Source organism: Thamnophis elegans, chromosome Z (assembly GCF_009769535.1).
Source record: "Thamnophis elegans isolate rThaEle1 chromosome Z, rThaEle1.pri, whole genome shotgun sequence".
In the NCBI taxonomy this organism is placed as follows: Eukaryota; Metazoa; Chordata; class Lepidosauria; order Squamata; family Colubridae; genus Thamnophis; species Thamnophis elegans.
In genome coordinates, this window is record NC_045558.1 from 23,585,181 (window position 1) to 23,602,039 (window position 16,859).

A 16,859-nucleotide genomic window follows, 5' to 3' on the forward strand; every position below is an offset into this window, starting at 1 on the left:
TCATATCAAGTCAAACAAAAAAGAAATGGAGTATTTCATTCATTTTGCTTTTGTTAACCTAGATTTTGATTATTTGCAAGCAAAACAGTAATTTAAAACAATTACTTCTAGTTAAAGTTACAATCTGCATCACTAATTTACAATGAGGTTTTGATGTTTTTAAGCCAATTTCAACAAAACTTTTCTTCACAGTAGGACACTATTAGGGAAGGTTTGGGTTGTTGTTTTTACAAAATATGAATCACCAATCATATACTAAATGAATATTGTGCAATTGAAAATAATACATTGTAGTGTTTTATTATTTCTGTAAAAATATTGACATATAAGGTATGATACTCCCCGTGCAGCTATAGTGTCGGCAATCAAGGAATTTGTCTGAACAGCTGAATTTGACACCCACTTTGCACCCACTCTCTTATTCCTGTGTTTCCCTCTCTTTTCAGCTGAAGCTCACACAACCTCACAGAGTGAAAATAGTAGGCTGGATATAGGAGGCACACACAGATACTCACATATGCTGTACTGCCCTCAAATGCATGCTGACAAACATAGGATAGGGAGAGAAGGAAAAAAAATAAGGCTCTCTGGAATCCTATGGGGATCTTTCTAGGTGTGCATGCTATACCTGTATGGGGAAGGCTTATACCCTATATAGGTACTGAGTGGAAAGGAAAGGCCATGAGTGGTTTTATGGAGGTTTCTGCAGTTCATAGCATACCATAGTATACTCCAGAACAGATAACTAATATTCATTTAACTGTGTCAACTATCTATTTAGCTTAGGCAAAGGCACAGTAACATGTTGTTTGTGATATTATTAATCTTTCCTAGGTTTGGGGGGGAGGGGCAAGGGGCTGTCTCTAGTTTCAGAAAGTTGCAGACTTTGTTGTTTTGTAAAATGTTACTGCTCAAAGCATCTGCGCTCAAAGTGCAGAGAATGAATAGAAAAAGACTTCCCCTTCTGTTAAAATGTCTTTTCAACTGAGTCAACTTGACTTTTTAAAATGTCATTAATAGCAGAATTAGATTTAATTAAGATAAAATTATGTTAATGAAATCATAATGGTGATAAATATGAGTGAGATTTTAAAAAAGCTATATGTGTATGTGTGCATGTCATTGTGCATGTGTATGTGTTCTTTACATCCTTAAAAATAAGAGTTAGCATTAAAAAACAATACTGCATATTTTTTATGTTGATTTGCTGCTCAGTTTGGCACATTGTACTGGTACATAAACATGAAAAGGTTCATTTTACCTCAGTTCATACTATTATTGATTAATTGGGAAAAGCAAAACATAATTTTAGTGCTAAACCTTTTTAAAGAATAAGACAAATAAGAGAAAAAGGAGAAAATGTTTTAAATGACTCACTAAGGAAGCCTTTAATCTCCCCTTTCAAGTTAAGGATCATCAGCCTAAGGCTAAGGCTAAATAGATAAAACATTGTATTAGGAACATGGAGTACAAGCTTTCTACTTCCTCCAAACAAGCAAGCTGCTTTACTGTCCAATGCAATAGAAATTACCTGAAAGGTTCAAATAAGCTTCATGAAGAACACCAAGGAAATTTCTATTTATCCCATTTTTTACACCTCGGGTACACAACTGAGCTCTGCTAGGATTGGTTAAAGTTTCCACTATATATTGTACCACTGATAATTGCCTAACCTTTTTGGCTCCACAAACAATTCATTTTGCCCATCCATACATTTTGTGATTACACCAAATGCACATGTTCAGCCCATTCAGCTGAAGTGTTAGCTGTCTGATGTGAAACATCTGAATTTACAATTTGGCTGCTCGTGTCTCCAGAAGCGTCTTCACTTTGTGGAACTGTTTCTCCATAACTAACGTCTCCAGCAGCAGTAGCACCTTCTTCTCTTTGGGTGCTTTTGCCTTCACTTTTGACTGCATCGTCAGAAGGGGCATTTTCCTCTAGAAGATCTTGTCTTACTTGTGGCTGCTCCATTAACCTCTCTTCAGTACTGGGTTGCTGTGAATCATCATCTGCTTCTGTAATTGCGGAAGGAATGAGTGCAATACTCTGAGGATTCATGTCATGGAACCAAGCCATTATGTTTCCAAGGAGATTTTCATTTATATTAAGATCTTGGCTACCTGAGTCAGATTCACCAGATGCTGAATATAAGCCACTTCTTGTATTATTGAAAGTGCGAGAACTAAGACGGTCTGTCAAAAACTGATCACTGTCTGCACTTAATTTTATCAGGCTATCACCAAGTTCTAAAAGTTCAGTGCTACTTAGAGCTGCTCTTGGATTATCTACATTTACTGGGCCAGAGTCTAACCTTGTAGGCAAAGAAGTACCTATTGCTCCTAATGAAGCTTCATTAGTCAGGAAGTCTCTAGTTTCATCGTCAATAACTAGGCCAGATTCTTGCAATGATAACTGAATAGCAAGAAGTATGTTTGGATCATCTTCATCCAAGGAACTCAGAGCCTATAAGAGATATCAAAATTAAGAAATGCCTATATACTGTATGCCAGTATAATCAATAATGATTATTTCGGCTAAGATTATATTTGAAATCTGTTATGTAGTCAATTCCATAACTAACTAACATATATATATATATATATTCTAATAAGCTGATGAAGTTAGAAGATAGATAGATAACAAGCTAAAGAAAGAAAACAGTAAAGAAAAGATAAAAGACTATACCTGCAGAGAATCTTGGTTTTCAGAGCGACTAACAGGAGTATAGTCATGAAGAGAAGAGCTGTGAAGGATACTCATGGAAGCTGAACTCACCATGGAATTACCGTGTCTTCTGTTACTGCCAGCTTCTTGAGTATCTGCTCAAGGAAAGTTTACAAATTAAAACAAGGAGCTTACTTTCTCTTCCCCCTCCCAACGCTTTTAATCCATGGCTTTTGTAGGAATTTTGAATTGAAGTGATGCTATAGAATACTTGAGACTAAAACATCTCTGTCTCTCTCTCTCCCTCTCTCCCCCCCTCTCTCTCTCACACACACGAACACACACACACACATACACACACACACCCCTCTCACAAATATTCTTTTAATAAGAGGGAGTGCCTTCAATTTAGGCTTTGACACATGGTGACTGCTTAGATTAGCTCCTCCAAGTTTCTTGGCAAGATTTTCGATTTCCCCAACATTTTTTTCGTAAGGCTGAGAGAATGACTGGTCCAAGGTCACTCAGTTGTCTTTGTGCCTAGATATCACTAAACTACATCAAGCTGGGAAATGACTTAAAGAATTATATTGAGAAATTGGAAATGTAATACTGGTATTATTTCGGATGTCAGGGAAAGATTGTTAGATATCTGTTCTGGAAAAGGAAAATTAGTATCTTCTAATCTTTGTATTTAGTATTTACTATTATATAAATAGCACTATTTTAGTATTTAGAAAAATAGCATTTTCTACTAATCAAAGGATTAAGAAATATGTATTACTATATCAAAGATTTTGTGGTACTTTACAACAACATTTTGTACTGATTACATTGCAATATTGCATTAACCAGTGACTATTGATAAGTATAAAATGTAATGAAGATTAGTTTTTTTCTTTTTCTTTTCTTTTTTAATTTATGTAGTTGATTGGGGGTTTAGCTTGTATTTTTGTCTTTTCTATTTTCTATTTTTCCCTTTGATGACTATTTTTTTAAAAACTAAACATGGTTCTACTTCTTATTTAACTTTTAGGAATATTAAATAAAAAATAAAAAGAGAAATTTCTAAAATATCAAGATATATGTTTGACACGATTTATGCTTCATACTTTTCTAACACAGTAGAAAGAAGCAAAGTGATTTAATTCTCAGTTTATTAGGAAAAATGAAATTACATTTCCATCTTTGCACAATCTAATAATTTCTGAGAGCCGTCAGAATGTTAAGCATAATGCTATATCTCTCTAATTTTCATTTCTAAAGTCAGAAACATGGTATCTCTTTTTAAATATTTCTCTTTTCTTTTGAGGGCTTAAAGCAAGGGATTCTTTTTGGCAATTAATATGGTAATCATGTTAACAAATCACTTTGCTTAAAGAAGAACTGAATGAAAAAGCTCAGCATTAAACTTCTGATTAAATAAAAGCTGGTTAAAAGGAAAATAAAGACACTGTGGGAAAAAAAAACATTACCTAGTGTACTCTCACTTGGATCATCAGGATCTGGAGCATTACTCAGCAGACTCTGCATATCTCCACGTCGGCGCTGTCTGTGTCTCCTCCGATACTGAAATTCAGCATATTCCTGCATAAACCAAACGTTACAAAATACAGGGAAGCATGCAGTAATATATTTGGAGCAAACAAACAGCACGCTTAATGGAAAAAAATACTCCCTGTGATTTTATGCAGTATAAAATCACCTGTTTCATAAAAAGTAAATAACTAAGTAGCAACCAACACCATGCAGTTTTTGTAAATAAAACTCCAAAAATACATACATTTCCTAAATAAATTCAGCTAATAGATCAATGAAGCTGCTGCTGCTGCATGATTGGTTGCATTTTTATGAGCATTTCAAGGCTATAAATTTAAAATAATCAGTTTAGTATAATATATGCACATTTTACTTTATATATAATTTTGTGTGTGTGTGTGTGTGTGTGTGTGTGTATGAATGTATGTGTATGTACACACACGTACACTAATTCAATATCCTTAAAAGTTGAGGATATACCTGACGCTGGGGAATAAAATTTCAATACAAAACACTGAGCCTGCATTAGTGAAATTGATATTGTATGCTCTTATTGTTCCTATATCAGCACTGATAACAATATAGCAGAGTACAGACTTTTTCTCCCCTTCTACTTTTTGTATAATAAAATAAGTATTGGCAACAAAAATTGCCCAATGTCTCTGTTAAAACACTCAGCAAGTCTACTAGTTCAGTCTATCAAGTGTTCTTTTTTATTAGTTAATTATCAAAATAACCTGCAGCAGTTTTAGCAAGTGTCGTATTGCTAAATTATACCTTTGGATTAAGCATTCTAGCAAATGAATCAATCACGAATCAATCATATTCGGAAATGTTCAATATTCAATTGATCTAATCGGCATATTTTCCATCAACTGCTTATCATGTAATGTGAAAAAAAAAAAACCTTAACTTACTGGAAATCCTGGAACATTTTTTGTTCAAAATGAGAACAGGGTGATAATTGAATTATTTTCAGAGTCACTTTGGGGGGGGAGGGGCTTTGTCTTTTTTTTAATTTTGAAGGACCACAGAAATCTGCAGCCCAGATTACTTTTGAAGTGCACCTAGTCCTAATTGATAAGTATTCTTTATTTCAAAAATCAAGAACACAGGTCAAAAATTTGAGCACACTCCCTAATTGCAATGGAACTCAATGTAGGACAAATGAGCAGTCATCATAGACATAAGATATCAGTAATATTTATTACTGAATATTTATTACAGAAATATTATATATTTCACATATACTAGCTTTAGTTTTTGATTAATTAATACTGTGATGGCCAATGGATGTAGGTGGGTGGGTTTGAAAAGACTGTACATTATAATGTTATTTTTTTCCTAAATAATACCACAATCAGATGCTGTCAGTGATATAAAATGCACAAAATAGTTCAGAGGAGTTTCTTAGGGAAAAAATTGTTGGTCTAGTCAATGATAAGAATTCTGAACTAGACAAACATTTCATCTAATGCTTCTAAGGGAAGGTTTTTTTTTACTAGCTTGCTTCAACTTTTCAAAATATTCTCATTTTACTTAAATATTGATCAAGCTTAGTTTAGTAATAATTTCATTGTTTAGCATTATATAATAAACAGGCAAATTCTCAAATAAAACCATTAATTTCTCATACCAGTTATACAGCAGTGCAAACTTCAAATAAGATTCACTGATTTTGAATAATTAAAATGTTTTATTGCAAACATTTAATTATCGGGGAAAAAGCCAGCCAGTTTATTTGAATATAAGAAGCAAATTATAGTCTTGCAAGCATAATGCTATCCAGTGACTATAAAAAGGAAATATAAGTATGCAATTGTATAAATCACAAAACAATCCTAAAGAAAGGATTGAAAAAGAAAAAAAATCCCAGAGTTAATTAGCTTCATATTTTCATATTTATATTTTACGTGCTTGGAATTAGCAAGTTTTATTTTTTAATTTCCTTTTCATTTTGTAATCTTTTGTACCTGCTGATGTCACATTAGGTTAGGGCTAATTGGGTTCTCATAGCTACATAGATAGTGTTTCTTTGCTGTTCATTTTTCCAGTTTTTATTCAGTCTACTGTGCTATCTTGTGTACGATGAACTTGTTCATAGAATGATAGTGCTAATTGTAAGGCACAGTTCAAAAACAAAATGCTAAAGATAAAAGGGCATAGCCAACTATGCTTATACACATGTGAATAATGCTCCTGCATAGGAACTGTGTCAGGGTTGCAAGTCTTTTTTGCTGGAAGCACTCACCACCAAATGGATACACTTGATCATAGTTTCCACCTGTTCCTTTAATTTCCCAAAACTGGCTCAGCCCTTGAAAAAAAATGAGTCCTTATGAGACGTCAGTAAAGGGGATAATAGCTGAATGACTCCACAGATCTGAAGAACTACAGTCAGAAGTAAGCAATCTGTATTTTGAATCCATAGTCTCCTTTAGCTTTAGTCATAAAGCTAAGTAACAAGCTTACAGATTCGAGAGTATGCCGAAACACATACGTACAAAAGAGCACTACCCTCTCAATTTTTTTTTCTGTAATTCCCCCCCCCCAACCCCAATAATATTAAATGAACAGCATAGGTTCTAATCAAGCAGGTACTTAAGCTCAATGAAAAGAAAATAAGTTTGGAAAAACTTTCTATAAGAAGATCTCTGCTTGCAAGATGGCAGGTAATCACTTTGCAAAACTCTGATGTAAGGATAGCCAACTTTGGTAGCATATGAATAACCGAAGTAATACAATCCATACAAAAATCTAATGCTCTAATGCTCTAATGCATACCTAGGGTATAATGTAGAAGGATATGAAGCAAGTAAGATAAGTAGTTGGAAGGAAGCAGAAACAAATTTGTGAAGATAGTTTAAATAGAATCAACATGTTTAGTTCTTGTAATGTAGAAATAAGTTGATCAAATCATAAGGTCTCATACCAAAATAGCCACCATTACAACCATCACATAACTTTTAATAAAAGATTCTTGAAAAGTAAGTGAAATTAAATACTGAAAAAGTGAAATATAGACTGTAGAAAGTAATTCAAAGGTCCCTAACAAGATCAGAAGTGGATTAACTCGTCCAGTTGGCTACATATATGAGTAATGGTGCCTTTTAAGCTGAAGTCAAAATTCACCAATACTAAGGGAATAATCTTTTGTGATAAAATACTAAAATTCTGATATTCAATAAGAACATCTAATTTTTGCAGGAACTGAAATTAGTATATGCCTTTCTGTGAAATCACTGACTTGGGATTCCCAGAAATGACCTTAAATGCTAAAAATGGCTATCACTGTTAAAACCACAGGAGGCTGAAGCCTTGCATTTTAAGAATAAATGAAATCTAGAGTGCTTTCTGGTATATACATACAGTTTAAAAATATAAAAATAGGTTTTTTAAATTATCTATTTCTTTCTGTTCAAGTATGCCACTTATATTTTATCAGTTGCTTCTCTAAATGCAATCAAAATGAATCTCCTGGAATTGGGGGAAAGAACTGGAAAATGGGATTGCTGATGATATGACTATCTGAACCAAAGATTATTTAAAAATATCATCTTTGGGATTGGCTTAAAAATGCTCAGTTCCAGAATGGTCTCCCTACAACTGGATAGAAGGTCTGAGAAGAACATTAAAATTAATTCAAGACAAATTACCAACTTTTCTTTGATTTGATGGACAGTTTAGGGCTCATTGATATATGTAGACAGAATCAGCAATTCAAGAGAATATATCTACTTTTTCTGAAAAAACAAGATGCTTTTCAAAGATAGATATGATTTGGCTACTATACTAAGCATTTTAAAGTAGGGATACTGCTAAAGACTTTTTCAGATCCTAATCCTAGAAACTTGTGAAAGAAAATCCAATTTTTAAGTTCTATATAAACAAGAAATAGTGAAGGATTGTAAAAAAAGATTTTTTAAAAAAAAATATAAATTTTGATTTAAGAATTGTTTGGGACAAAAGTAAAACTTTTATCAAAAGTTATTTTATACAACATAATAAGACAAAATGATAACAAAAAAGAAGCAGAAGAAAACACAAGCTATTTTGGATGATATAAGGAGAAAAGAAGAAAAATTAAATAAATTTCCAAACAAGGCAAGTATGTCTCAACAAAATAAAACTTTACAATGATTGTTATCTATGTTAACAGTTAGAGAAATGGAAATAAAAATTAACTATATAAAGCAAAAAGAAAAATCCTTGAGTTTGTATACAAACCAGGGAAATATCTGACATATAAATTACAAAAAAGAAAAGAGTGTTGAAATCACAAATGGAAGATATTGTATTAATGGATAGCATAATGTTGGATATCTATTTGTCTGAAGTGGTGTAGAGTTTCCTGCCTAAGCCTGGGGTTGGACTAGAAGACCTCTAAGGTCCCTTCCAAATCTGTTATTCTATTCTATAATAATATGGAAGGCATTTCATCAATATTATTTCAATTTGTATAATGCAAGCAACATTATCTCTAAAGAACATAGATGTATTCCTAAATTTTATTGAGGATTACAGAAGAATAGAAACAAATTATGAATGGATCTGTGAAGCTATAAAAAGATTAGCTAAAAAGATGTCTGGACCAGATGGATTACTAGGTTCTTATTATAAATATTTTAAGGATGAATTTTTACAACTTTTACAAAATACAGTACAATGAATATCTCACAGGAAGAGATAACGCAGGGAAGTTGGAAAGAGGCTAATATGGTAGTAATACCTAAAGAGGAATAAAACTTGGCTTTACAAGGAAGTATAAGTTGAATCATTATTGAATAATGAGTAAAAGTTGTTTTCAACAATTTTGACTGTCAGGCTTAAAGTAATTTTTAAGAATTTATTCATGAGTATCAATATGGATTTTTATTTAAAACACAGTTAAAGGACAATAATTAGAAATGTGTTGGATATTTTGGAATATTTGGTATAATGAAAAACAAGCCACTTGATTTTCTTAGATGTGTAGACCTTTTTGTCCAAAGTTTTGGAATAATTTGAACATGACTTTCTTGTTCAAAATTTTGTAAGATAATGAACTTTGGAAATAACTTTATAAAATGGGTAAGAATGATTTATACTTCAAAGAATAGAATTCTTTATCGGCCAAGTGTGATTGGACACACAAGGAAATTGTCTTTTGTGCATATATCCTCTCAGTGTACATAAAAGAAAAGATACATTCATCACGAATCATAAGGTACAACACTTAATGATAGACATAGGGTACAAAGAAAGATATAAAAGAAGCATGAATAACTGTTAATGGATATCAAACAAAGGAGACAGAAAGGAACAGGACAAATATGTCTACTGTCTCCTATCTTGTTTATTTTGGTTCTTGAAATATTGAATTATAAGACAGGATAAGAGGATTGAGAGAGTAAATATTAAAAAATATCTTATAAGTTAAGGGCTTTTGCAAGTAACTTTATGTTGGTTTTGGAAGCCTTCTTAGCAGCACTCACTCTTTCATCAGACAAAATTGTCTAGAATGTACAAAGGCACTTCAAAATTACATTGGAAATGTGAACAATAAGAAGGATATTTCATCTTGCTTGGTGGAAGTATAGAAAATTTTGGATTCAAATACACTGATTCAGAGAATTTTAAAGTTTAAGGTACAATTGAGACCAGAAATCCAACTTCTGGAATCGATGAACAAAGAGTTGGAAAAAGTCTCAGAACTTTGATTTTTTAAAATATGATAAATAGTGTCAGATTATTGCACTATATTTATAAATTTTCAGCAATACCTAAAATGGAAGATTGTTTCATGAAAATGATGTAACTTGCTGAGATGGCCAAACTGAGTTAATTGATTGGGGAAAAGGCATCATGTTTATTGTTAATTGGAAATCCTTTATGGACTTCTTGCATATAACAGAAAAATGAATGTATGGTTATAATAAGGATTTGATGATTAGACATGAAATTATAGAAATAAGAGAGTCATATTGAGGCTTTAGAAAAGGAGGTAAATTTATAAATTGTACTTATAACTGCTGTAAAGAAGACGGAAGCCACATTTTGTTGTTATCTTTTTCCTTTCTTTTCTATTTTCCCCTTTCTTTCACTTTTAGCCTTTTTTTGATTTCTAACTTCTTTCCTCCTTATGTACAGTGTATGTTAGTATTAGTTTTGATCTTCATTTTTAACATTTTTAATAAAATTATGAAAAAGAAAGAAATGCTCAGTTCCTAAATAAATATTGCCAATTACAACCCCAAAGAAGATGTTGCCATAATCATGACCCATCCCCATTTTCAGAAGTACAGTCCTCCAAGCTTGTTTAGTGAAGTAGTGGCAATGTACACAAGACAAATGAGACAGAGAGATTGTCTATAGTCCTGAAGGTTATTTTATATGCCACAAACTCTGCAATCTCTTGAATGGTGCGGGTTGGAATGAAGTGAAGTAGACAATTTTTTTTAAAGAAAATATTTACAAAGATAAAACTAAAAAAAAAAGACCATACAATTGTCATCCACAAAGGAAAAGAAGAAGAAACAAATATTCTCTGAGAAGAAAAATCCAGTTGCAATTGCTTGTTTTGCAGTAAAAAAAGAAATTGCCTAAAAAAGGGTAGAAACTACCACTAGGAATACACATGCTGGGATAAAGATATTCCTGCCAAAAGATCTAGATGTTTCCTGTATTTCAAAAACTTAATTAGTTTATCTGAATATAATATAAAATACAAAAATACAAAAGACAATAGTACGAAAACAAAGGAGGGAAAAGGGAAGGGAGAAAACTGTAAGACAGTGGAAAAAAAGAAAGAAAAGGCATTGACTTTCCACCTAGGTGTTTCCTACGTGCAGAACTCTGTGGAGGAGGATCAACTTTATGGGCAAGATACCAAGAGCACAAAGAAAGATAAAAAATCTTGGCCATCACACGACAGTTGTTAAATATATATATATATATATATATATATATATCCATGATAAAGAAAAAAGGAAGTTAAACTCTTCTGGCTAATCTGTTACAATGTTACATCTAGCTTTTTTGTTTGTAATCTAATGCCTGGGCAGAACAAAGTTAAAAATAGTCTTATAGGAACATATTTGCGCTCATTAAAAGGCAAGATTTTAAAATAACTACAAGATTGTAACCAAGTAAGAAGCATTAAAAAGAAAAAAACCCATGAAAATGATGTACCAAATAATATAGCTAAATAGTAAACTCAATTCAGGAGCCAGCTTGGTAAGTGACTGTTGTTTTGTGGTGCACTGTTGGCAAGGTTGCTCTGTCATGACAACCTGACGTGCAGCTTTCATTTTCTAACAATTAGGAGGAAGTAGGTAACTTCATTTGCAAGGGCTGGAACATAATTGCTCTCATTTGTTTAACTAAGTTCAAAATTCTATGTCAGTTGTGACAATTATCACCATTTGCCCTGCCAGAACTCAAGCAGATGTTGATAAGCTGGAAGATCAGGGTGCCCGATCAAACCATTAAGGACACAAAATCATATGTTATACATTATTCAACACTGGATAGGAGAAAAAAAATCCTTGCATTGTAAAGCTACAAAAAATAGAAAGCCCATCCACACCTTGCAACCTTTTGTACAATTTGCAACAACATTGGGAAGCTATTCATGCAAAGTGAAATTCCTTAATCATTTCTGTAATATGTAAATTTATATAACTAAAAATGACAAAAATTACCTCAGGGGATGCAAATCCTAAATATTCCCAATCCCATGTTCCACCAGCAAAGCTATAAATTAAACATACTTTGTTATTGAAGAACAGAATTAACTATGCACAATTTCCCCTCAACCAGACAATTGAAAAGTTATTTGCTAATTAGCTATTTACTGTATATTATTTTAATAGTGTTAATAAGCCAAGAAAATTAAAAATTGGTCAAGATTTCAAATTATCAATCTAAACATTCATTCATTGCATGGATACAAAAACATATCCCACTCAATCCAATTCCACCAACTTTTTCAGTTGAAGCATGGGTAGCTAGTGCTAATACTACTTCTTATTTGGCCAATAACAGCAACATTTATAATTAATTTATTTATAATTTCAACTTTCTTGGCTACCACAAAGAAAACTCTGGGTAGCTAGCAGAGATTACAATAGTAGAACAATTAAAACAAATTCTAACGGTGTGGGAGAGGAGGAAATGGAACCAAACAATTCAGTAACATCCAGCCTTACATCCTGCTTTCTTGAAGGCAAGGAAGGTCAAAGATCTTTGATCATGAAGGAAATTTTCTGCTAATGCCTCAGAAAAAGGTATACCATACACATTTAGTTAGAATGGACTTAATAACTACATTGAGAACCTACAGTTTAATGCAATATTGATTCAGAAACATCAAAAATTACAATTCAACCTTTATGCCTTGTGCCGAAAATGAGTGGTTGAAGTAATCTTCTTTTCACTGAATCAGTTCGAGAAGAACACATTAACCTTGTTAGAAAGAATTTTTTTGTGCTTTTTATTTAAAAGTGTATCATATTTTCGCTGACATCATGATTAATTTTCATGTGTAATTCTATTTTCAAGATACTACTTTCACATTTAATTTATTTATATAACTGCCTATATCACATATGTGAACCTAGGCAGCTTACCGTAAAATAAATAGAATGCATAAAATATACAAATATACAAATATTCACCTATAAATAACATTTGGTATAAAATATTTGATTTAATATGATCAATTTTTAGTATAGTATATCCTTTATTGTCATTGTAGAAAATAATTTATTTTGTATTATTTATTAAATATATCATTTACTATGAGAATAAAATTTACGCATTAAACATATAAACTGTCCATTTCATAAATATGAATTTGGGCAGCTCTGAATTAAAAAGAGTGAAAACCAGAGTTAAAGTAGCAAAAATGATATAAAAATAGCATCTGAGAAGGCTTATAAACATTCAAAGAAGCCATGGCACAGGTTTCTATCAGAGCCCCAGGCTCCATGACAAAACCAGGTTTTTAATGCCCTGTGAAATATCAGCAGGGTTAGGGCAATTAATAAGTTAATCAGACTACCTAGCAGATTTACAAATGCCACAGGGCTCTAATTCCTGGTATTGGCATGATTCTGTATTCATGAAAAAAGGTTCAGCTTTTATTCAAAAGGCAATATTTAGAGTCATCTCCATATACATTTTACTTCAAAGTTTCTAAGGAGCAATTCTGCACTCTCACCTCTAACAAAATAGAACATGCATAACTCTATTCCTTATTTTAATTTTAGCCACAAGCACAAATGCATCCCATGAACTTAAAATAATTAAGCAATGAATGATTAAACTAAGTTCATAAAATTTTAAAAATGAATGATTCAAGACAAACTTGTGAGAATTATTTGCTGTTTTTCTAAGTCATGGATAGGCAGCCTGATGCTTTCCAGATGCTTTATACTTCAACTCGCATCAACTCAGCTAGTATTGGCAATGTTAAGAGGATGTAAGGAGTTGTAGTCCAAAACAGCTGTACATCATCAGTTTACTATACCTTACTCTCAAAAAACAAAGTTGTAAGACAGGCTTACCATACTTGGTACTTACAAATTGTACTTCTTTGGGGTGCAAATCTCTATTTTATGGGATTACCTGCGCCTTGGAGCTTCTGGAGAATCAGCAGGAGCAACTCCACGGGCTACAGAGGCTAAGAACTCTTGCCTCTTCTGTTGAACAAGGCAAGCTGCCCGGATGATTTTATGGCGGGGAGTACGAAGGTAAGGTCTGTTCACTTTCTGAGCAAGATCTTCTGTAACCATTTCAAGGTCTGTCTACAATAAAAAATAATACCCGTAAACAACACTTTACAAGGTGAAAATATATGTGCCGGCTATATAATCAATAATGAAGACAGATACAAATATATGCATTCTCTACAGTGATGGGTTTCAAAAAGTTTTAGAACCTCTTCTGTAGGTGTGGCCTGCTTTGTGGGAGTGGCTTGCTGGCCATGTGACAGGGTGGGAATGGCTTACCAGTCATGTGACCAAGTGGGAGTAGCTTGGCAGTCATGTGACTTAGTGGGTGTGGCCAACTTGTAAAATATAGTGAAACTCACTTAACAACACTCTTGCTTAGCAATCAAAATGTTGGCTCACCAAACTCTGGCATTTGAAGCACACAAGTCTTAAAGCTGTCAAGTTACAAGACCCTTGCACCCCTAACCCTTTAGAAAAAAAACCCAGGGGTGTTCAAACTTGACATCTTTAAGACTTGTGGACTTCAACTCTCAGAATTCTTCCTCTTGTCTTCATCTTGATGATGTGCGGACGGGTGGAGGGAGGGACCTGGAACTGGTTCTAAACGGCACTGTAGATTTGTGGAACCTCTTCTATAGAAGAGGTTAGAACTGGCAGAAACCCACCCCTGATTCTTTATTATAATGGTTAAGGAGATATCTAAAATTAATTATGGTTCCAGTAAAAAAATGGAGGTTTCTATGGCTTACTATTTTATAACTATATAACCCACTTAAGCAGGAAGCATTACAACTCATGCAATAATGCACTTTTTACTACACTAATAAAAAAATAAGAATTTTTTTGAGCTTTAGATTGGCAGCAACACCTCAAGAGTCTAATAAGCGTAATCCTTTTGAAATTAACATTTTAAAGAGCCATTTATTTCTTTTTAAAAGTACACTTCAATGATTTCTATAAGAAGAATATCCATTTAATATGGATTATAATGTATTAACAAAACGTAGAAAAAATAATTTGTGGAAAAATTAAGTAAAACGATTAAGTCAATCTATTAAAGCCACAAAATTATATCAGCTGAAAAATGCTGGTTGCTAAACTATAATTGTTGTTTGCACATTTGGGAATGCACATATCTGGATTTGGTGTTAGATTCATATTTATCTAGGTTGTTAAATCAGTTTAGAAAAATAAATCTATGAGAATGGCTGGGCTGAGAGAATGGGACTGATTCAAGCTTATGTAGTGTCTATGGTGAAGTTAGATTTGAATCTGCTTCATAATATTCCTAAGACCTAGGCAATGATGGTGAACTTGTGACATGCCACTATGTTTTGGGCAACATGCCGGCATTCACCAATATCCAACAACCATTCTCAAAAACATTCCTGTTCTTGTATACTTTTTGCAAGTTGCACAAGAATGCTCTTCTATGGCCACCAGATCCCTTGGAAATCACACCAGAATCAAACCTCCAAAAATTGTGCAAGAATGAGATAGTAAAATACCTGTTTGTGTAGATGACATTTTGCAACCTGTCTTAGATTCAACAAAGAAAACCCACCATTTTCTTAATATTTTCTAAAAGGTATTCAAAAGATAATGCAGGCCTAGAATTGTTGGCCATACCTACAACATGATGCAAAGATGCTGAAAGAGGAATAACAGATAAGGGCATTGCTATGGTAATCAGAAGAGTAGTGAAGATTCTGTTGGGAGTTCAGCTGAAGTGCATAATGAATACAACATATTCAGATGTATATCACCTATGTATAGTACATTGGTGTAGTACACTTGCAATGACAACAACAACATAAGAATTGCTATTTTCTGAGTTTTGCTATGCAGGCACAGAATCCCTTTGTCTAATCTTGATAAAAAAGAATTGCAAAACAAGGGCCACCACAAGGTAATATATTTACCTGCATCAGTTCAAATATTTCTTTCTTTGTGCTTTTTGGTTCTAGAAAGAATCCATAAGGATAAGAACACTTCAGAATCCGTCGAGTTTTGAGGAGTTCTTGTACTGCATCTTCAATGAATGTGGTATCAGGACAACTTCCTTCTGCTGCAAGATATGTTCGGGTATTGCAAGTAAATGTTTATTTTTCTTGTTCCTGAAAAACCTACTTCAGCAAGCATAAGGTCTCTTCTGAATTAAACAAAAACTATTAATATCATATAAAATTAGAATTGTTTCTCAGCTTTGACTTCAAATAAAATAAAAATACTTGCAAGTAACCTTCGTATTGACTGTATTCAGATTTCTGCAATTAGTAAAATTAGATTATGATAGCCATCCAAAGCAGATATTTCAAGATATAAACATGATAATTGGTTTTGTGATTGAAAAGTGAACAATTCTTACAGATTTATAATTCTGATTTTTCTATTAATACTTCAACCTACATACTATTATTCTTTTTTAATGACTTGCTATTAAGATTTCATGTTGTTAAAAATAAAACCACAGAAACATTAACAGATTTTTAGACATGAAAACAGATACAAGAATGCATTAAAAATACCCCCAAACCATACAAATTTGAATTCAATGAAGAAACGTTTGAGTAGATAAGTTGTAAATTCTAATTCTATTCTAAACAGAGATTTTCTAAAAATTTCTTCATTCAAATATTTATAATTTTTTCTATAGCAATGAAGGCTGGAAGAGTATTAACAATTACTATATAAAACTATAAACAACTGGCACAAAAACAGAGTAAATTCTAACCTGTTGTTGTTCAGACCAAAATCTTTGGTAAATATCCAAAATTTCTCTTGGGACTGAGAAGGAAACAACAGCACTGCAACTAAAAATGCCTTTCCTCATATCCATGCATAATATATAGTTGTGATGGACACAAAAGAAAAATCCTTTACCTTATCTTAAAAAGGACAGATGTATCTAGAGAACAATGCTTCCTTAAATATAAA

The 16,859-nt window shown here is 32.7% G+C and overlaps 1 protein-coding gene across 6 annotated transcripts in view; it reads right to left on the minus strand.

Moving 5' to 3' along the window:
• Nucleotides 1-142: 142 nt before the first annotated feature.
• Nucleotides 143-16,859, minus strand: part of ANKIB1 (ankyrin repeat and IBR domain containing 1) — a 49,248-nt gene continuing 32,531 nt past the window's right edge. For 2 of the 6 annotated variants that reach the window (XM_032235724.1, XM_032235721.1), the window contains 6 exons: nucleotides 15,845-15,990; nucleotides 13,816-13,994; nucleotides 11,889-11,940; nucleotides 4,143-4,254; nucleotides 2,689-2,822; nucleotides 143-2,466 (listed from right to left, as the gene is read on the minus strand). In XM_032235724.1, coding sequence (XP_032091615.1) covers nucleotides 1,723-2,466; nucleotides 2,689-2,822; nucleotides 4,143-4,254; nucleotides 11,889-11,940; nucleotides 13,816-13,994; nucleotides 15,845-15,990 — 1,367 coding nt within the window. In that variant the 3' untranslated portion in view covers nucleotides 143-1,722. The remainder of the gene's footprint in view (nucleotides 2,467-2,688; nucleotides 2,823-4,142; nucleotides 4,255-11,888; nucleotides 11,941-13,815; nucleotides 13,995-15,844; nucleotides 15,991-16,859) is intronic. The other 4 variants (XM_032235725.1, XM_032235722.1, XM_032235723.1 and 1 more) reach the window with 4 other exon arrangements.